The sequence below is a fragment of the Varanus komodoensis genome, unplaced genomic scaffold, assembly GCF_004798865.1.
Source record: "Varanus komodoensis strain SLA01 unplaced genomic scaffold, ASM479886v1 scaffold18_1, whole genome shotgun sequence".
NCBI classification, from domain to species: domain Eukaryota; kingdom Metazoa; phylum Chordata; class Lepidosauria; order Squamata; family Varanidae; genus Varanus; species Varanus komodoensis.
The window spans coordinates 4666764-4688042 of NW_025335548.1; the positions used below are offsets into that span (position 1 = coordinate 4666764).

Sequence of the window (21279 nt, forward strand, 5' to 3'; positions counted from 1 at the left end):
ATTACAATGCTGTGGCTGATCAAGTATGTTTTTGGGGGAAATCCAAGCAGCTTTGCAATTAGGCAATGGTTAGAAGAGTTTTAAAAAAAATCTGCAGGTGTAATCGAATCTATTTTCTCCGTAGTCCATAATAACTTACCATCTCACACTGTGATTTGTTGTTGCTGACTTAACAGTGACCTTATGTATGAAAGCTCTCCATAATGCCCTATTGGAAACAGCCTTGCTCAGCTCTTGTAAATTCAAGGCAGTAGCTTCCTTTATGGAGCCAGTCCATCTCCTGTTTGGTCTTCCTTTACTTCTTCTGCTTTCTGCCTTCCCTAGCATGGTTGTCTACTCCAGGGAGTTCTGCCCTCTCATGACGTTCCCAAAGTACAACAGCCTCAGTTTTGTCATTTTTGCTTCCAGGGAAATCTCACTTAAATCAATCTAGGATCCACTTGTTTGCCTTTCTGTCACACGATCAGTGTTGTGTAACTTACAGGCATGCACATGTCTGCATCCACCAAGGAAAGAAATGTTGCCTATTCAGCATTCTGCCAGCTATACATAGTGCTGCAGCTTCCAATCCAACATTTGGTATTTTAAAGATAGAATTGGGCCCACATCCTGGGAAGGTTCTCTCTTTTCAACAGAAATGGATTTGATCAAGGGTATCATTATGCCTATTTTCAGTCTCATTTTTGGGTGCAACAGCATAGCAGCACTCAGTATAGAACATGAACTTGGTCTTTTAATACGCTTGGGAGAAAACAGATCGGTTGCTTGCTTCAACTTTTAGATTGCATTCTTATTACTTCTAAGAAGCTGTGATTTATCTTATTGCTTTTACAAAAAACAAACTACCATGTATTCTGATGGATTGATGCACACCTCTTCTTTCCTTCTAGTTGAGTTCTCCATATTCAGCTGACTGACACTCAGATATTGAAGATTCTACAGTGCAGACATATGGTGGGTTTTTTTAAAGAAACATTCTGAACAGAGTATTTTTTCTTGCTTCCTTTGTAAACATCTATTTCTTGGACACACATGAAATACTCTTTTTCAGATTCTGTTTTCATAGATTAACTCAATATTTGGCCTGTTTCAAGCATAATGTTAAACTATATTTTCGCTCAGTGTTGCCCAACCTGGTGCTTCCAGATGTTTAGGAGCATAACTCTCCTCAGCCCCAGACAGCATGTTTAATGGTCAGGGGAATCTGGCCTACCTTTATTGGAACAAGTTATGGCAAGCCCTGTGTTTGTGCATTACCCCTTCCCTTTCCTTGGCTTGATCTTGGTTCGTTCAAAATAACGGCATTTAGTATAAATTACAGTTTCCCACATTTGGCAGGAGAAGGAAAATATTGTTTATTCAGAACTGAAAGTGGAAGCATCTAACATCCTCAGCTTATGCATAACAGATTGTTGCGGGGAGTATACGTTCCTGTGGGTCAATACAGTAAGTTCTTATAGTTGAACTGAATTATGGCTTAGTATTATATCTAAAGTGGGCATACAAATAAGATTTTTATATATGAAAGCAGTGGTGATGAAAATTGAGGAAAGGAAGGTACTAGTGATAAACTAGGCATAAATTAGTTGCAGCAGAGCTAATAACCTGCAGCAGGTTTGATTCAGTCACTATAGTCATTCACTCGAAACAAATCTAATTTAATAAAGGATGATCTGGTAAAATTTTGCTGCAGCTTGCAACATCTTCTCTCCCCTCTGACATTCCTGGGTTTCGATCTACAATGTTGGTAGACATTCAGTTTCTTTTGTGAGTTATCAACTTCAACCAAAGTTATGTTAGCTGTTTTTAGCAAGTAAGGCAGTAAGCATATGTTAATAATAAATGGAATTGTTGCTATATCTTTATTGTGATATATGTTAATCTTTTCACAACTTTTTTTCTCATGATGCTTTAAATCTTGTTGCAGAGGAGCCCTGAACAAAAAAGTACATGTGTGAGAACAACTATTCAAATCAGTCTGAACTACAGAAGCAGCATGCCTGCAAACACAACATGCATGCATGAGTCTTTAGTTAAAGCTCACTTTAATTTCATTGGTGGATGGCAGTATTGTATGAACTGGCACACAGCCTTACAGCGGGGATTCAAATCTGCAGCTGGATTTTCTAGTTCCTCCAAGCCTCTTTCCTTAGAACCAAGACACTGAATTCCTCCAGGGTTTTTAATGTGCACAGCATTCTATGGCATAACCTTTTTGTGGTGTTGTTTGAATTTTAATGGAAACATTTATTTTAAATAAAGCGTTTTTTTTTAACTAACTGATAATCTGTTTTCGTTTTTGTAGAATTAATTACAAGTTTGTTTCATATACATTTATAATCTAGCCCAAATAGGCCAGGAACTCCATTGCCATTGCAGTATCAGAAGTTTCTGCTCTCAAGAGAGGACTGCATGGCAAACAGACAACAAAATATGTTGGTTAGATAGTGAGGAGTCCTAGCAGCACAAGAATCCCTAGATGCTTGCAGGAACTATTTGAATGACTGTTGTATGATTGAAGTTTGTCCCTTAGCATATTTTCAGCCACTTGTAAAACCCTGTGTCAAATGGCAATGAAAAAAAATTGAAAGGAAAGAACAGAATATGTTGGAAAGTTTGGAAAGGGAAGCATTTTCATTGACCCATTTAATAGTATTTCTTTGCAACATATGTTGGCTGGACATTACGAAACTTAATTCAGGAAAAGCCTACTTCCAGGCAACAGTTGCTTTAAAACCTGTCTTCCCTAGCCTGATGACCTCTAGATATTTTGGACTACAGCTCCCAATAGGCCCCACCTAGTCTGGACAGGGACCAGGAATTACAACAGCTGCAGTCTAAAACAACTTGGCTATTGCTATTGGTTGCAGCACATACTGAGCAATCTGAGATTTGACAGCTGGAACTGTATGATGCCCCCTCCCACTGGGGACGCTCCACTGTCATCAGCCAACTTCTCAAGAAACATGCTTCCAGTTGCACCGTGTGTTACCCAAGCTAATTATCAGTCATGCTAACATGCTTTTCATCTTAGGCTTGGTCTCCCTTTCAGTTTCCAACATTGCTGAGCAAAACCCTTTTCAAGCTCTATGAATTTTGTGTTGAACCTTGTCCAGTTTCATTGTTATGTAAAAACTTAAAAGTACTGAGCCAGCAAAAAGTTTAAGAGAATTTAAGAGTCTGCAAAGTTTCAGAATACAGTCTGCAAAACAAGCAGATCAAACAGCTAAACCTCATGAAGACACATTGCAAAAGCCAGTTTGAAAAGGGGAGGTGTTTTTCCCATCTTTCTGAGGGGTCCTAGTTTTAACAACTGGCATATCGCCAGTTAAAACAATCAGAGCAGAGGGCAAGAAAGTCTTCGGCTTGAGATCCTGGAGAACCACTGTCTGAGCAGAGCAACCTTCCCCCATCCGATGTTCTCTGTTCTTTTCTTGCATTCCCAACATTCCTGACCATTGGCCATACTGGCTGGTACTGAAGGGAGTCAGAGTCCAAAACATCTGGAGAGGTCCATGTTGGGCCAGGCTGGGGCAGAAGGCTAGATGGATACCAGTCTGATCTGGTATGAGGCAGCTTTTGATACTGCAAACTCCATGGAAACCACTTTAAGCAACAACACTGGCCCAGTTTGTTCTTGTTTTCCCTGTGTGGTTCTGCATCTCCTCAGGCTTCTGAGCTCGCATCAAAGCAGGTTTCACCCAGTCCTTCACTTGATAAAGCTAAGGTAGGCTTTTCATGCTCCTCAATGTTTCTGTCTACAGGTTTCAACATTCCTCACCATTGACTATCTTGGCTAGGGTTGACGGAGTTGTAGGCCAAAACATCCCAGGGTCATAAGATGGTTCTTACGGCTGCCTTCATCAGCTGCGGTTACGAAGAAAAATGCTTCTGCAAGTTATTGCCTTCCTGGCTAGTTTTGCCCAGTCTGATCTGGTATTTCAAAATGGATAAAAACTGGTATTTCAAAATGGATAAAAACAATAGCTTTCAACAGGGTCCCAAGCTGCCCCAGCTTTCTCTTCCAACCCATGAATTGGTCACCATTTGGTCTCAAGCAAGCCATTTGGTCAGTTATCCTCCCTGAATCAAGAGCAATCAAACCAGTCGCTTATGCTACTGCTCCCTGTACCAAGATTGGCTGTAATTACGATGTTCACATTTTGGGTAGTGGTTTCTTGTTTGTGGAACTCTCTCCATTGCCAGGCTGATTCCACAGGAATCTTCTTAGGCGATTAACAGATGTACCTTTCCAACCAAGCATGTTGAGACTTTGGAGCAGCATTGTTACCTACTGATGCTTTAACCTCCCATCAGACCCAGCTGAGATGGGTAATGGTTTGGAGTACTGGGAACTGTGTAGTCCAAAATAGTTGAAGGCCATCTGGTTGGAGAAGGCTGGAGGTTTCTCTGAAGCTGTCCTATGATACGATAAGTATCTTTGTATGGCATGTGGTTTTAATGAGGCTGAAAGCTGTTTGGAGGCAAAAATGGCAGAGAAGCAGAGCAAATGTACAGCTGGTACACATAAATACCGGCTGACGTATTCATTTAGATGCTGTAAGGGTTACTGGCAGTATATACATGAGACATTTTGAACACTCATTCTTGGTCAAATCAGAAATCTTCACACTAGCACTTCAAACCCTCTAAAGGGCTTGTGTAGATACTTACTGTAAGATCAGGCAGATGACAGCTGGTAACTGCTTATTTACCTACAACATCCATGTGAGATGACTGCACATTTGTAGAACTTTGGAAACCAGCTCTTGAGGTATGAGCTAACCATGTGCGATGAATGCAGAAGCCATGGCATGTGCAAAACCTGTAGCTCAAGTGTCCCCCATAAAGCACTTGCTCTGCACACTTAAATGGAGTTTGTTATAATTTCCCAACCAGAGTTAAAGATAAACTTAGGTTTTGCAATTAGTTATTTTTACAGCATTCCCCTCAACTTTGTTTTCGGGTGCTTTTCCACATTCTGTTGCCCTAAGGTCCAATTTCTCTGCTTTCCTCCACCGCATCTTTTTTTCATGAACTTGTTGGGGACTTTCCAAATTAAGTTTTGACTGTGCCTTCACTCTGCCTCATTCACAAAATTGTGTTGATGGTGACAAAAGATGGCAAGGTACCCTATTTTGCAGAGGACTGTCCTGTCCAATTCCAGAGTGCATGTGTTTGTGTGTACACACATACACACACAGAACCTCCAGAAAGGTCTGCAAGTCACAGTTTTTCATACTAGCTGAGTGCCACGCAAACGTGGTATTTTGCACAGCGCTGGCATTAATCATGTCAGAATCCCGGAATCTCAGTTTGAGAAGAGGGAATAAAACTCGGGTTCGTAGGAAAGATCAAGCGTCCAGACCATCTGAGGCTTTATTGCATTACCCCAAGGTTCCTGCAGTACTCACGATAATGCATGCATTACCGGTCAGGCAGAGATGAACTCTGCTGCAAAGCTTCAACACCATTGCAGGGTATTTTATAGGTACCCAGGTACAGGGCAATTGATGACAGAATGCAGAGATTACAATAAGATTCTGAGGTCATCACATACAGAACAGATAAAGGAATGTCAGTCAATCGTACAGTAACAATGAGGTTACAATATTTCTAATTGCCTGTATTGACACTTTAGTTCAGTAGCTTGAACCCATCTCCAGGTCTGCTTAGACATATAAATTCAAGCTACTGAAACTATGTATGAACTCAAGACTCTTATCTACTCTAGACATTCTGAATTGGCCAGGGCACATGGAGCCTCTGGGCTATCAAAAGATACTGCCTTGTAAACTGAATTCCAACAACGACTATTTAATCATTGTGAAGGTATACAATGTAAATTTGGACTGAATGGCCTGTCTACTGTAGCTTACAGATAAAGGTGAGAGAAAGGAGCGGGGGATGAAGGCCATTTGAAACAGTGACTTAGCTTGGTTTGAGAAGTACAGGATTTGATCCCACAATGCAAAAAGCACACAGAAGTAATGTTTTTCAGACAGGATTTATCCAGATTTTCACTGAAAAGCAAGCAGCATCTGCTTCTGAAAGGGGTACTGAAAGAGAAACAATAAGTACACATCTCCATTTCCACGAACACTTCACTCACCCCTCTGCATTCGGCTAACTTTCGGTTTCGCCCTGGCAAATGGCTTTCCAGTACAAGTTGCTCTTTCTCGGAAAACACGTGGCTCTGCTGTTCCATTAACAGTTCTCCCCTCCCGCCGATGTCAATGCGCCGCAGCTGCTGCTTCTGTTGTGTGTCTTTTTTATCGGTTAACAGAAAGAGGTGAGGCTGGTTTAGGATGAAGGGTTCGATATGTTTACATTGTCCGTCACTTTTTAATTTAGATTTGGATCCTTTTCAGGCCTCTCCCTCATAGTCTGGGAATCGGTGGGAAATCTTGGCATGTTGAATAAAACTGACTTGTCAGGAAAATATTTCTGGTGGTATAAACGTATGCAGCGAGGGGTCACATGTCCTCCCATCCCACCTCCCATTATTTGTAGTTTTCCATCTCTGCGGCAATACAAATGAAGCACACATGCAAGCCCATGTAACTGAAGAGAGTCCCACAAAAAATGGAAGTTAAGGTGTACGTGTCCTCAATATGCATGGTGGGTGGGAAAGCTGGACAGTGAAGAAAGCGTATAGATTTGCAACGTGCTGAAGAGAGCTTTGTGAATGCAGAAAGGTGAACAAATGGGTCCTAGATCAAATCAAGCTTGGGGCTTTTCCCTAGAGAAAAAGGACAATACTGAGGCTGTCTTACTCTGGGCACATCATGAGAAGGCAAGACTGTCTGGAGAAGACCATCATACCTAGGAAAATGAAGGCAGAAGAAGGGGGAACCAGACATGAGATGGACCAACTCCATAAAGCAAGCATTGGACTTGAGCTGATTCGAGCTGAGGGGGCAGTGAAAGATGGGACATTTGGGAGGGCATCCATCCATAGGGCTGCCATACGTTGGAGACAACTTGAGCCCACACACAACAACAACCCTCTCCATGGCTTCAAAGTGATGGGAAAGGAAACTCCACCCCGAACTTCAGTTCATGAAACCAAGGCTCCAGTTTTACACACATTTACCTGGGAGCAAGTCCCATCAAGTAGCCTTGCCAAGCTTGCGCTGTAAAGGCATGATCCTATGCATGTTTAAGCAGAAGAGGGTCTTGCACCTCCCAGCCTTCCCCAGTGTAAAAATAAGACTGTGCCCTAAATCTTTCTGAGGCTCTGGGGAATTACAAAAAATCTATCATTCTTTTTGTGTTCAAAGAAGTAAGAAGAGAAGGAACCAGATAGCCATCTGAGTGGGATGGTGTAAATTGGTGTCCTGCCACAGCAGGGGGCTGGAGCAGATGGCCCTCATGGCTCCTTCCAACTCTACTATTCTGTGATAAGATACCAGGAAAGTGACCTGGGGAGGAAGGACAGGATCAAAAGACCTTTGAGCAAGAGGACCACCTTCTGCAGCAATTGCCGGTTGAGTATAATTTTACCACCAGGCAAAATAAATCACATATGCAGTTCTATCCTAGGAATCGTTACAGAGAAGTAACAACCACAGAACTCAGTGCTCTCCCGCATTTGTGCATAACAGCCTGAGGCTGCAACCACACAGCTTAATTGAAATGAGACTTGAGACCACCAACTCAAAGTCCACTTGCAGTAGCAGCCTTGTGCAAAAGAATATCGGCAGTGTCTAAAATGATGTTTATAATCTAATCCTGGGCATTTTTACTTGGAAGTTCCACATTCAGGTTTTGTTCAGGTCAGGCTTCTATTTGGAGTGGCCCTGAAAATAGCTTGAAGGCCTTAGCAGGTGCAGAAAGCAGCAGCTCAGAGGTAATATTATGACGTGATAGAACTCATCACCCCAGCCCTAAAAGATTGGCAGTATTTGTTATTTCCCTTTCTAGCCTAGCTCATGGCACTGACTTTAACATATAATGTCTTAAATGACTCGGGCCTCAAATATCTGAAAAAGCACCTCCTTCTCTATAGATCAGACTGGGTGCTGAGGAGCAGGGGAGGTCCTGCCAGCCTAATAGATTCAAAGATGGAAGCTCATGAAGGGCCTTCTTATTGATGGCCCTGAACTTGTGGAATTCTGTCTGCTCAGAGGTGCGTCTAGCATCTTCGTTTTGTCAGTATGTCAGGATGCACTTCTTTACCCAAGCCTCCAGAAGTGGGTGAAACTTACGGGATTGCGCAGCCTTTTGCTCTAGTGAAGTAGGCACAGAATTAGCTCCAGCTTATGCTGAGAAGTGGATTTTTGGTGATGGATTTATGTTCTTTAATCAGTACGTTTGTGGCTAGTCTTGGGACTGTAAAATGAAGGATGAGCTGTAAATTTACATAATAAACAAATCAGCCTGGGATTGCAGTGTTAAGATCTCCATGGCTGAGTTTTAACTACAATATTCTGAATATTAAATTAGGACATCCCTACCTTGCCTTATTTATTTGGGCTATTTCTAGCCCATCCAATCACTTTCATCTCTCACAACTAATACTCTTAAAAGGAATAGTTGATGCCCACCTTCCCTGATTTTGTACCCACCAGATATTTTTGACTACAGTGCCCACCTGTGCTAACCACTGGCCATGCTGGCTGTGGTGACAGGGAGCCAAGGTCCAAAGCATCTGGTGGGAATCAGCTTGAGGGAGTCTGGCTTATGATAGATTGACGATGCAACTTTTCAAAGCCCGCTCAGAAGCAAGCCCAGTTGTGTTCCAGCGGACTGATTCCGAGGTAATAAGTGGGTGTAAGTTTGCAGAGGAGTTCTTCAACCTTATTAGAAAGGACACAATGGAGCAACGTTGTAGAACTGTTCCGACGCATCCTATAGCCCTGAAATAAAGAAGAAAAAAAGAGGGGGGCAGCGCTTTAACTGTTGATGGAATAGTCCTCAAAATACCTCAATTCTGCGGTTTTGGCAAAGGAGAGGCGCAGCCTCTGAGGAAGGCGGTTGGGCATTTGGGGGCCTAAGGAGGGAGGAGAAAACAGTAACGGTAACAGCCGAATCCTCCTGCTGATTGGCTGCTGGCTAAAGCCGCATCTCGCCGATTGGTAACCGTGCTTCTTGCTTCTTGATCTTCCCCGATCGCATTACTTTCTATTTCACACTGTCGGAAAGCGGAAAAGAGAGGAGTTGCAGCTGGCGCTTAGGTGAGGTGGCAGGAGGCAGAGGGAAGTTAATACATAGAAGGTAGGTGGTGTCGGAGCGGCATCCGTGCTTGCACGTAAAAGGTGCTCTCCAAGCCCTTGGGGAATTACACGCGCGAATCTGAAAATTTCCAGTATCCTATTTGAGTTGAGTGAGCGAGGCCTTTTCAGGCCCGATCCTGTGCGGGTTTAGACGATAGAGGCAAATTCCTACAATTCCCAGCGTGCCCAGTTTATTTGGGGCATGCTGGGAGTTGTAGGACTGCCTTTACCCTCCAAACGTTCACGGAATTAAGTTTTTGCACGCCTAAAAACTAGCCAGCTTTCCACGGGCTTTCAGGGCAAACTACGCAGGAAGCCCGTGCCCGATGGTAAAGTCTGCTTTTGTTTGCGAATCGGAGTACAGTGTCTAGACATAAGTCGACTGCAAAGAATAGCCCTGTAGAGAAAACGAAAGAATGACGGAGGGAGCTGGTTTGGTTTTGCTTGCCAGAGTCCTGATGATGGAGTCCGCCGCCGTCCTCTCTGTAGGGTTCTTGGGTACGGCGCAAAAAGTCTGGTCTTTATTTTCCTAGGCTGGAATGGGACCACAAGAGTGCAAAGTGAGGAAGACCGCAGAGCTGAGTACAGTGACGCGAGTGCAAGCCGTGTTGTAGATGCACGTTGTGTTGAGAGCTTCGATCTCGGGTGCGAGAGTAGAATTGTAGACAATACCGCCACGCAAACATCTGGCGGCAAAAGGAGAAAGTGACCTCCCCAAACCAGCAGCTTCCAAAATTCTGGAATTTTGCAGCATCCCCACCCAGATGCTGCAGAATTCTAGAGTTCTTAGCATCCCCAGGTAGCCATGTTGGGTGAAGGGTACTGGGAGTCATAGACAAACTTAGTGGGTTACTGGTTTGAGGAAGTCTGCTTTAAAAGCTTTGGGGATTTTCAGAACCGTGCTATTTCCTGTTTAATGCAGCCTGGGTCCATTCAGATGTTTACTTAACGCAGCCCAGTCCCAAGTTAGGCATGATAAAGTTATGCTAGTATTGTGGCATGTGAGCATTCTTGCCTCCAACAGAAATATCATGAAGGGTTGGGTTGTGCTTATTTTCAGTTATTGAATTATTGTAAACATGAAGAGCAGGACCATATCTGGACCTGCTTCAGGCATATCATAATGGGGACATATTTAAGGACTGATCCATCAAAAAAATTATTTGCAGACAATAATTTGCAGGTACCTACCAGTCTGCTCAGCTGTGTATAAACTAATCATCCCAATTGGCCACCTTTTAAACTTTTGTCACCTTCTCACTATTACTATGCCCGCAGTGTATCGTGTCTATAGATTGCAGAATTCGGTATTTTGGCACTTCTGTGGTATGACAAGCTTGATAAGTCAGCAGATGCACTAGTACATTGCAGGGTAGGTTAAGCTTCCAAACTGTCTTTGGATGTACCCTTCCTGCACAGCAGGATAAAAAAAAGTCCTACAGGTCTTGGCATTGCCCACCTAGTAATGCTAACTGAGGAAAGCTGTTAGACTTTTTTGCCTGCATAGATATGCACTGGATTATGCCCTTAATGGCTATTCCAGTTTTATTCCAGTATTAAATTCATATAGCCAAAGCTCTCAGGGCGCTGTATAGAGTAAATATGACCAGTGAGAAAAACTAACCATACAACACATTGTGAAGGAACTGTTGTTTTAAACATTCCCAGCAAATGAGGTGGCAGAGGAGGGGCAGATTTCACTTGCCCTAGTCTGCCTTTCCCACGCAGTTGCCTGTATGGAATTCCATTATGTCTGCGATGACCAAGCAAGTTGGTAAATTGGTGGAGACATTTTCTCAGACTCTCTGGTCTGCTTACTTATTTTGAAGGTGACATTTTAAAAAATGCAAGTATCAGCAGAATGGTTTGAGAGAAGAGGTATTTGAGCACTCTTTTCTTTTGATCTTTATGAGTTGAACAAATATTTAACCGTTCATTATATGTGGCAGGAGCTATGCTCAGCGATCACCTTTCTTTCTGTTTTGTTTAGGGGTTTGCAGAGGCTTACCCATGTATACCTCTTGAAACAAACATGGAAGATTCCTATGGCTCCTTAAAAATTAACAGATATATTGTGGCTTATCTTGATCCTTGAGCCAGTGTATCTAGTGTTCTTGAACAGTTTGTTTTAGATCAATGATTGGCAGCATCAGGATGTAATACCAAACCAAGACTGGCTGCCTTCGGAAGTTTCACTAAACCATGATCTAGTGTTATAAGAGGAAGCCTGTGTGAGCCCTGGGATTGTACTCTCCTGACTACTCTTCCGCTTTGCAGCAGGGTTTGAGGAGATTTGAGGTTCCATTTTTGTTAACTGGATGTTAGCATGCTGGCCTAACCCTTTGCTGTGTTTAGTTGAAACAAGCCAGCTTTACAAACTATGGTTTAACATACAAATATTCCAACAAAACATGGTTAAACCCAGTCAAAGTTTGTCTGATGTTCCCTCACGTGGCTGCACCAGAACGAGGAGCAGCTGAACAGAGCTTGAGACCTGCGAGGCCCTTTCTTAGTTTAACATAATGTCTAAACATGGCTATTTTGAGAACAAACAGCATGAACAAAAAATGACCAGTAGTGACGTGGGTTTACTGGAAAATTCTAAATTTTAAATTGTCCTAGGTAAATTGGGTTAATTTGCATACAGTCACCTGTATCAGAAAACTGATTTTAGCAACCCAAAGAACTATGTCTGATGTTCTGACAATCACTTGTCTATTTCAGCTTTCTTCCACTACGGTTACTGCGGTGCCTTCAGTTTCACTGTCACTGTCTTTTAAGAACACCCATGCTGGGTGAAACCAAAAATCTTATGAAGTCCAGCAAGACCTCTGCCTGTCCAAGCCCCTCAGCGACTGGCGCACGCAGGCATTCCACCCCTGCTGGCGGAGGGAGCACCTAAGTCAGCAAGGCTAGAAGCCACGAGAGCCTCCTTCCTCACGAATCTGTCCGATCCCTTTTCTAGACCCATCCCAATTGGTAGCCTGTAAATGTATTTCACTCAAGGAAAGTCTTTATTTCAATGGCACACACGTGTTCTCTCATGTGCTTGCGAGGGACAATCACCTGAAACAAATTATAGCATTGAAACAGCCAAGCTGGTCTAATAACATATTTGCTGTTGACATTCACTCACTGTTAGAAGTAAACCTCTGAAGTGGAAAGTTTTCCACAGAGAAATGAAACAGTGCGCAGTGCTGCATTTTGGAGAATGTTCCCTCCCTCATTGCTGGTGGGAACTAGCACTGACCTGTTGAAACATCAGTCATGATCCATCATTATCATGAACCAACGGGATGGGAAATTTGGAGGTGGGGGAACCATTTAGTAGGAAGGGGGAAACCGAGGTGCACCTAATGAACCTGACTTTTGAACTAGACCAAAGCTTCTGCTGAGGGCACATTTGGGGTGGATGCTCTTCATATAACCGTCTGTGTTCTGATTCTGCAGGATGAGTCAGTGGTATAAACTGCAGCAGCTGGACTCCAGATATTTGGAGCAAGTGCACCAGCTCTATGATGACAGCTTTCCCATGGAGATCAGACAGTATCTGGCGCAGTGGCTGGAAAGCCAAGATTGGTGAGAGGCTGCCTTGTGTCTGAGTCTGTAGTCCTAAGATCTGAGCTAATTAAGTTCTGTCTATGCATCAGCTGCTTCCTTTGAAAGTAATGGGCCTTACAGAAGTGTGGAACTTGAGCTGGATTGTGCTTGCTTGGGAAATAAGTCCTGTTGAAAAGCACACGTGGAAGTAGCTGTATTTTAGGTGGCAGAGGTGCCCTAGGTGTTGTTGGGTCATCAGAGAAGTGTCCGTGATCAAGGAAACGTTGCTCTGCTTGTCAGGCGTTGTATTGCTACCAGCCCAACCTGAGAGTCTTGCAGTGTAGCAGGTTGGATTAACCTGTGCTTAACATGATGGGGGAGGGGGGGATGCAGGTGGCGCAGTGGTTTAAACCGCTGTGCTGCTGGGCTGGTTGATCGAAAGATCACCGGTTCGAATCTGCACAACGGGGTGAGTTCCCGTTGCTCCGTCCCAGCTCCTGTCAACCTTGCAGTTCGAAAGCATGCAAATGCAAGTAGATAAAAAGGTACCACTTCGGTGGGCAGGTAACAGCATTCCGTGCACTTTGGTGTTTAGTCATGCCGGCCACATGAGCACGGAGACTGTCTGTGGACAAACGCGGGCTCCCTCGGCCAGGAAACAGAGTTGAGCATCGCCCCCTAGAGTCTGGCATGACTGGACTTCATGTCAAGGGGAAACCTTTACCTTTACCTTAACATGAGGGGTTGTGGTGGGATTAACTGGAATCTCAGCTGCTGTCCTTAGCAGATGTTTTCTAAAGAACAGAGGAAAACTTGCAGAACTTTGCGAGGTTGGTGAGAGAGAAAATGGCTGAGAGTGACAGTCGAGGAGAAACCAGTCTTCAAATGCTTTGTTTCCTAGGGACCATGCCGCCAGTGATGTTTCGCTGGCCACCTTGCTCTTCCAGAACCTGCTGTCTCAGCTAGATGACCAATACAGCCGTTTTACGCAGGAGAACAACTTCTTGCTACAGCACAATATCAGGAAGAGCAAGCGGAACCTCCAGGTATGTAAGCCAATGGGAGTTATTGTAACTAATCTGAATAATAATTGGAAGTGGATAGGTATTAAATACATTTGTTCTCCAGAGTGGAAGTCAGCCATAGCCAGGAGAGACCCAGCCCCATATCTGTTCCCAGGGCCCTGGATCTTTCACTTAGAGCTATTGGTGCCATTGGACAGGTTTTTCACAAGCGAAATACCATGAGTTCCAATTTTCAAGATGGATTGTAGCTGGGGAGGGAAGGGTTAATTCTCCCTCTCCTGTGGGCTGAGCCGTCCCCTCCCCAAGCAGCTTCCTTTTTTGCAAAAACTATGCTTAGAAGAAATAGATCTTGGGTTATTTGGGTCTAGATGCAGATTTGCAGGAATGTTTTAGCTTATGTCCCTCCTGTAAAATGTGACTAAATCCTCATAATCATTTTGATGTCTGCATTATTTGATAGACATTAGCATACACACATTGGCGTCCTGAATCTTTCCTGTTGTCATGCAACGCTCCTGGGATGATGAAAACTGTAAGCCCAAATATCTTGAGGTCCACACATGTCACTAATTGAAGGGGAAATTTTCCCAAACTGTCAAGAGGTTGCAATTAGAAGGTTTTATTTTCCCCATTTCCTTGGGCATGTAGCTTTTAGGGAAGTATCCCTTAGCATCTGATAATGCCGATCCTTTACAACAATACAGCTCTCATGTGAAAGACGGTTTTCCATGGCCAGCAGTTCAGTTTCCTGGTGTTTTCATTTATGTGAGGCATACACAATGATCCTGCCGCATAGAAAAGCCCACGGAACATCTCAAAATAAGTGAACTTCTTCCTTTGCAGGCTAGTAGCCTCAAGGACGGGGTTGCGTGCCAACAAAGGAAGGTCTCTCCTGTCCCATAAGGCCCAGGAGTACAGAGCATTGGAAATTTTCCACAAGTCCAAAGCTCAGCTTAGTCATTTCCTCTGTGTTTCAATTTTGGTTGGGTATTTTCCACCTCTTCCCTCCCTCCAGTCGTGGAATGAAAGTTTACAGTCGCTCCACACTGGAGATCTTTGTGCATTTTATGATCCTATAAGAGTTTCCTTGTTCTCAGATCAAATACGTTGTTGGTAGGTGTCTTGCCTAACCATATTGATCCACACAATCTCTTTTGTGTTAGCTGTAATGTTTTGAATGTTTGCTGATAAGCTGTGGGGAAAATAGCTAGCACACAGTAGGATGTTGGGCATTTGTGACCTGGCTGCAGAAACTCAAGAAGTGACAAATGTCAGTGTGTGCACACAGACTTTTCTCAAGGCCAGCGTTTGCCCCAATGGCTTGATGATCTTGGAAGATCTGGTGCTCTAAGGAATGGATAGTTGAGGTCCAGAACATCTCGAGATCTTTCTGCACATCGGTGTTTTAAGGCATAGCTGTTGAGCATCTTTAAAACGAAGATGTGTCTTCCTTCGGCTTTAGCCAGCACAGCCAATGATGGAGGAGTGTAAGGGTTTTCATCCCAAACACCTGGTGGGCCACAAAGTGCCCACCTGTGCTCTGTGACCTTGATCAATGGTTGAAACTTGAGAACCTACTTGCCAGGAAGACACAATGGTAGACCTGTGATGCTGCTGGTAGATATATCTGGATTTCCTGGTAGTCCTCCGAGTATATTGCAGTAGATCTGGTGTAGTTTCCAGCTCCCAATTATGAAACAAATGCAGCAAAAAGACATTTGTTTCTCCTCTCTTCGTTAGGTGGCTGTATTGATGGTAGCTGGGGAGTGTTGGAGGAAGGAGAGAACCAGGAATACTTTTTTGTGTGAAAGTGCTCATTCCAAACATTAATCTTTGGTGTGTGCAGAGAGGTACCCTGTTCTTTAGTTCTTCTTAGAGAAATCTGCCCTGAGCCAGTATTTTCCTCCTCACCCCATTTGGTGCATCTCGTGGTGCTAGACAAAAAGATCCAGCACGGCCTGCCCACACCTCTGCTAGATCATAGCTTTCTGCTGTTTTGTGTTGCAACTCAGACGACTTTTGAGGAAGACCCCATGTATATGGCCATGATGATCTCCAAATGTCTGCATGATGAAAGGAAGATCCTTGAGGCTGCCCAGTCAGCTGATCAGGTAATTTTGGTCTCCTCTCTTTTTCTCTGTGGATCGGACAAAGAACGTTATTTGAAATTCATCTTGTGCAGCTCTGCTGCTGCAGTCGTAGGGCACAGCTTACAGGCTGCTGCTCTGAACCTAACGTGCCGGTGCAGAGGCTTCGCGTCCTCTTTTTCCTTGATGTGAGCAGAGGGGCAAGCTGAAAATGCGACTACAGTGTTCCTGCAGCTTTCACACCTTCACGCTTTCCTTTGAGGGATTCAGTGCGTTGACCTGGATCATGGTCGTGCTTTCATTTTCTCCTTTCGCATTCCAGATGCAGCTTGGGAACGTGCAGAACATGGCACAGCTGTGTAAGGTGAAAGAGTTGGATGGCAGAGTCAAGAATGTGAAGGACAGTGTTACTGTAAGTTAAAGTTCAGTGGTTTCTTGGCTTGGCTTCAAAAGGCACTTGATGTTGGTTTAGAATAATGTCTTGGAAAGTGTGCTGAGATCGGAAACGGCAAAAGGCGTCCATGTTTGAGGGGCCTCATGGGGCAGAAGTTAACCGTTGGCAAGCCACACACAAGCTGTGATTCATCAGCACTACTGTCAAAAGTGCAGGGTCTCTTTTCCATGGAGACTGCAGCTTATTTTGCCTGAGGGGAGGACATGTCACCACAAATGGTCACCCAAATGTAGTCCAGACTTGCTCACAGGGTTGGGAGGAGGGGGAATATATGTAATTAATTATATAGAGCACAATTTCCTTTGATGTTCAAACACTGGATTTTACAGACAGCAGGTTCAACCTTGATTTGATTTCCGAAAGAACCTCTTCACTGGCAACACCCAACTGTGTTGGCCGGGACAGCAGAGTTCTGTCAAAGTCAGCCAGACGATTTTGGTCTCAAAGAGAGAGCGTCAGTTCTTTTTTGCAGCCTCAAGACATTGAAGCTTCTTCAGACACCCCATTTCCATCAGTGAAGGAACAAAACATGGAAACAGAGCGAGTCAGAAGGGGCCTCCTGGGCCATCGAGTCTGACCCCCTGCTCCAGCCGGCTCTGCTCACGACACGCCCACCATGCGCATGTCTAGCCTCATATCCTTGAACAAAACCATCTGTGGTTCTTGCCCCAGGAGCTTTGTTCCTAGAGCATCATAGGAAGCTGGCAGGAACCTTCAAGCCTAATCTTAAAAAATGCTACTAGCCCCTTGTGAGACACAAAAAAGTTATTCTTCTCTTTTTTAAATGCATTTCCAGCCTTCTCAGTTTTTGTGATTCTCTCTTGGGGGTGCACGCACCTGCAAGGACTGCTTCCAAAATGGTACCTGCTGTCACTCCAATGGCCTTCTTTTCTTTTGAGAGTTACATAGGTTGGCCTCTTGTACCCAGTGCCAGGTTTTTATGAAGGAAAATCGGAAGGGCATGCCTCCATGCTTCATGGTGGGAACAAGCCCTCGTGGCTGCAGGCACAGCTGCATTGAGCCAACTTCTACATCCTTTTGCATACTGCTCAGTCTCTTGGAGTAGACACCAAGGTTTGGTCAGTTCCAGTCATAGACAGTGGTTTTTAAAAGGGCACAACCAGAGTTGGTGCCACCAGTTGCTATCCTGGTGCGTTCAGCAATATTGCATGTAATCAGACAGCCCTGGATAAAGCCTTCTGTACTCTTGCCTGTTCTGTAATGATGACAAACATATACGACTGAGGAAAAGAATTATCCCTTCCTCTTCAAATACCCCACGCCAAATTCAGTAATAGTAGAAGCTTCCTAATTGAAGATGAATCAAGTCTCACTTTGCTCCAGTATATTAAGAAGGAAGAAAATTCGACTTGAATGGAGTGCAGCATTTACTCCACCGTAGCCCTAGTGCTCTGTGAGCCACAGGATAGGTATGATGGCCTGGCAAACAGTTCTTAAGGGGAAAGGTGGCAGTCTTCTTCACCCATCTTCAAGATGACCTGAAAAACCGAGTGAAGTGTTCTCATCCAAAGCCTGTAGGGTCATGGAGCAGCTCCTGCATTTACTCTCCTTCTCAGATACCTGCTTGGTTCTGTACTAGAGAGCTACACTAGGTGGATTGATAGAAGGTGGAGGACCATCCATTGGATGGCGAAGGCCTTTTTAGTATGCCTGCAGATTATGTCCTTGATCCCATCTACAAAATGAAGACCCAAAGGATAGGAATGGGATCCCAGTTCCAGTGATCATCAGCATTTGCCGAATGATTGCATACACACGGGCAACACCAAGAGCTCCCTCAGAGCCAGCCTGACTGTGATTGAACCGTGCTCCCAAAGAAGGCTTGTCAAGGGCCTTAGCAAGCTGTGATACCATGGTTTAAGGTGTGGATCCTGGTTTGCATCGCTGTGATTCAGTGTTATCCCAGAAATAGGCTGGAAGGAGAGTTGCTCAAGCTAAGCAGATGTGGACCCCATTCCCCCTGAATGAGGGAAGCAGCTAACTGGAGAGTCCTTGTAAGAACAGGATACAGATATATTTGCTTTCGCTTTTAGGTATTTGATTAGGTATGGCCTCTTCTACAGGTAAACCATGGTCTGTTGATTCTTGCATGCCCAGTGTTTGCCTATGGCGGCTTTCCATGGACAAGAGGTGGCTGTGCAAGCTAAATTATTTCCACTGTTAACCTGAGGTTTCATTCCAGGCTGAAGCAACAAGGCATGGCTAATGCTTAACAATGTTAAGTATGAGTGGCATCTTCACTTGGCCCTTGCAGGCTAACTTCTTTAGCTAAAGGGGTCTTTCCTCTGATGCTACCCAGTGGAGGCCGCATGGTATAGAGGTTGGAGCAGAGGTGGACAGCTTCAGATGTTGTTGGATTGCAAGTCTCACTGTTGCCTTCTTTGACTGTGCTGGCTGGGGCTGATGGAAGTTGCAGACCAGCAACATCAAGAGGGTCACCACTGGCCAACCCTTGAGTTAGGCATTAGGCTAGGACTGAAAATAGGTCTGAGTCTCCACCTAGCCACAAAATGTACTTGGTCTAGCCACCGTCTTTCAACTGCCTGACTGTTCAGGGTTCCTGTAAGGTTAAAATGGCATGGAAGGAAGACCCATTCCGGCCATGTAGACCTCTGTGAAGTGCAGTGACTGATTAAATGAAATTTCTGGATTGATCTCTACTAATTGTAGACTGTTATGTAGTAAAATAAACTTGAATGTCTAAAGAGGTTGTTGCTTTTCTAGGAAGTGGAGCAAATCATCAAAACCCTGGAGGATGCACAGGATGAATATGATTTCAAATTTAAAACCTTGCATGTCAGAGGTGAGGAGTTCAGATTCGTGACAGCCCTAAGGGAATGCTTGTACCCTTGAGGATGAGGTTTCTTTGGGGCCAGTGAGTGGGTGGGTTGAGAAGATAATTGTGTGAAGTTGCATCTTGGAGGTAAAATGTCAGCCTTTGTGACCTCCAGATATGCTAGACTGTGCACCTGCCTGGGGAATATGGGGGTTGTGATGCATCTGGAGGGTACCAGATTGGGGAAGGCAGTGAGGCAGGCTTCTGGCCACTGGGTGGAAGTTCAGATCCTGGTGCAGACTTCAGAGCTCGTCTCTGCATCCTGCTGCCCACACTCACATTTCTCTAAAGGACAACGACATCCCAGGGAGCAGGGAATGTGAACGCTGGATTATATTTTGGCTGAAGTGTGGGACCCTGTCACCTAGAAGGCAAAAATGTTGGGGGGCACTTGAAATGGGGAGGTGGGAGGGCTTCCCTGAACCCTTTCCACCTGTTATTTCTTATAGCCGGGGGAGGGCACAGGAAAAGTGCAGCTAAGGTGTCAAGTTTTTAAAAAGATTCATTAATTTTTCATTAAAAAGAAATAAAGTTGTATTGAAAAGAAAGAAAAAATATATAGGAAGAACGATACCAAGGGATATTGCACAAATATGGCATATAATTTCAGTATCTAACAAATTCACAAAAACGCTCAAACTTCTGTTGGCTCTAGTCACATTTAAGTCATTCAGTTCTTAATCAAGGTTTACCTACAGATCAATCTAATTTACAAAACTAAATGTGGATGATACCATAGCATTAGCATTAGAGTAAAAATCACTGATAATTGGAACCAAAATCTTGTCCCAACAAATAAAGTTTGGAAACATTTGTGTGCTGGAAGAACATTGGAATTCTGTCCTGAGCATTCTCTTTGAATGCTGTGGTTTGTCGTGTGTGCTTTTATAACCTTTCTGGGGACAGAAATGTGGGAAATTTGTGGGAAATTTAAGTTGACCAGGAAGTCAAGCTTAAAACCTTACTCTATAATCACAGACTCTTGGTCCAACCTTCCTCACAGGGTTGTTGTTGTGAGGATAAGAGTGTGAGGAGGAGAATTATATAAGCTACCTTGAGTTCCTTGAAAAGGAAAAAAAGGCCTGATACAACTTAAATAAATAAAATAAATCCAAATAGCAGGTGGGGGATGAGGTTTCCCTGGTTTTTACCACACTTATGCATTTGAAGATGAATCTGTGTGCAAGAATGTAGCTCCTTGTTTTCCACATCATTCCATATTTTTAAGACATCATTTTTCTTTGCAATGTGTTTTGTATTCCTTATAAATGCTCGAGATGTTGCTGACGGAATGACTCTGTTTTACAGAATGCGAATCCAATGGCCTGACCCTGGACGATTGTAAAAAGGAAAAAATGCAGCTCCACACGATGTATTTGCAACTCCACAGCATGCGTCAGGTGCTCTTTTGCCTTTCTGATAGGGAGTGACCGTGTACATCTGTCTAAATGGCTGGAGGGGCAGCTCCCCTCTGTATTGAAAAGTGTGCTTAGTGTCGTAATGATTTTAAACAGGATCCCTGAGAATCCTGAGATTTCTCAGCAATGCAGGCCCTGAAAGTGGCCGGTGTGTTTCCCTGTCAAGCAGCCCTGATTGGCCCTTGCAAGGCACAGGTGGAGGAGTACTCGGGTTAAGTTCTGGGTCAGAAGTGGCCCACCTGGGGGTTTCATGTGCCTCCCCACTGCTGCCACATGCTGCTAAACTTCAGCAGCAGTTGCATCAAAAGCAGCTCTGTGGCTTGCAGCCCAGGGCTGGAGGCAAACGGTAAAGCTAAGCTTGGCCTGCTTGGAACACCGCCATGGTTTGCTGGCTAACCTGGGTGTTAGACCTTCAGTTGGGTCCCTGCTAGAGTGGCAGAATCCATGGTGGCAGCAGCTGTTCCTAAGCCAGAGAAGCTGCTCAGCCACCGTGTGTCTGTTCTTTCATTCTCTGGAGAAATGCAGGGAGCCATACGAATTGCACTAAGGCCGGCCATTGGTCCATCGACCTTAGCGCAACCCTCTTCTAGAGAGGTTGGGCACCAAACCCTTGGCATCCCCAACTGATTTTGAAGGGCACCTGGACCAAGAAGTCTGATCTACTCGGTGCATCTCTCCAG

The 21279-nt window shown here is 44.3% G+C and overlaps 2 protein-coding genes across 4 annotated transcripts in view; both read left to right on the top strand.

Annotated features, from left to right (window-relative positions):
- The window catches only part of STAT4 (signal transducer and activator of transcription 4), a 47104-nt gene extending 44825 nt beyond the window's left edge, over positions 1-2279 (top strand). Inside the window, exons 24-25 of the mRNA XM_044427057.1 lie at positions 891-954; positions 1928-2279. Of these exons, the coding sequence (XP_044282992.1) occupies positions 891-917 (27 nt within the window). The 3' untranslated portion in view covers positions 918-954; positions 1928-2279. The remainder of the gene's footprint in view (positions 1-890; positions 955-1927) is intronic.
- A 6843-nt stretch (positions 2280-9122) lies between these two features.
- Positions 9123-21279, top strand: part of STAT1 (signal transducer and activator of transcription 1) — a 33750-nt gene continuing 21593 nt past the window's right edge. For 2 of the 3 annotated variants that reach the window (XR_006414413.1, XM_044426984.1), the window contains exons 1-7: positions 9123-9219; positions 12669-12797; positions 13660-13804; positions 15796-15894; positions 16193-16282; positions 19070-19148; positions 20490-20581. Coding sequence is in view for 2 of the 3 variants with exons in the window: in XM_044426984.1 (XP_044282919.1) it covers positions 12670-12797; positions 13660-13804; positions 15796-15894; positions 16193-16282; positions 19070-19148; positions 20490-20581 (633 nt within the window). In the remaining variant the exon portion in view is untranslated. The remainder of the gene's footprint in view (positions 9220-12668; positions 12798-13659; positions 13805-15795; positions 15895-16192; positions 16283-19069; positions 19149-20489; positions 20582-21279) is intronic. The other variant, XM_044426985.1, reaches the window with a different exon arrangement.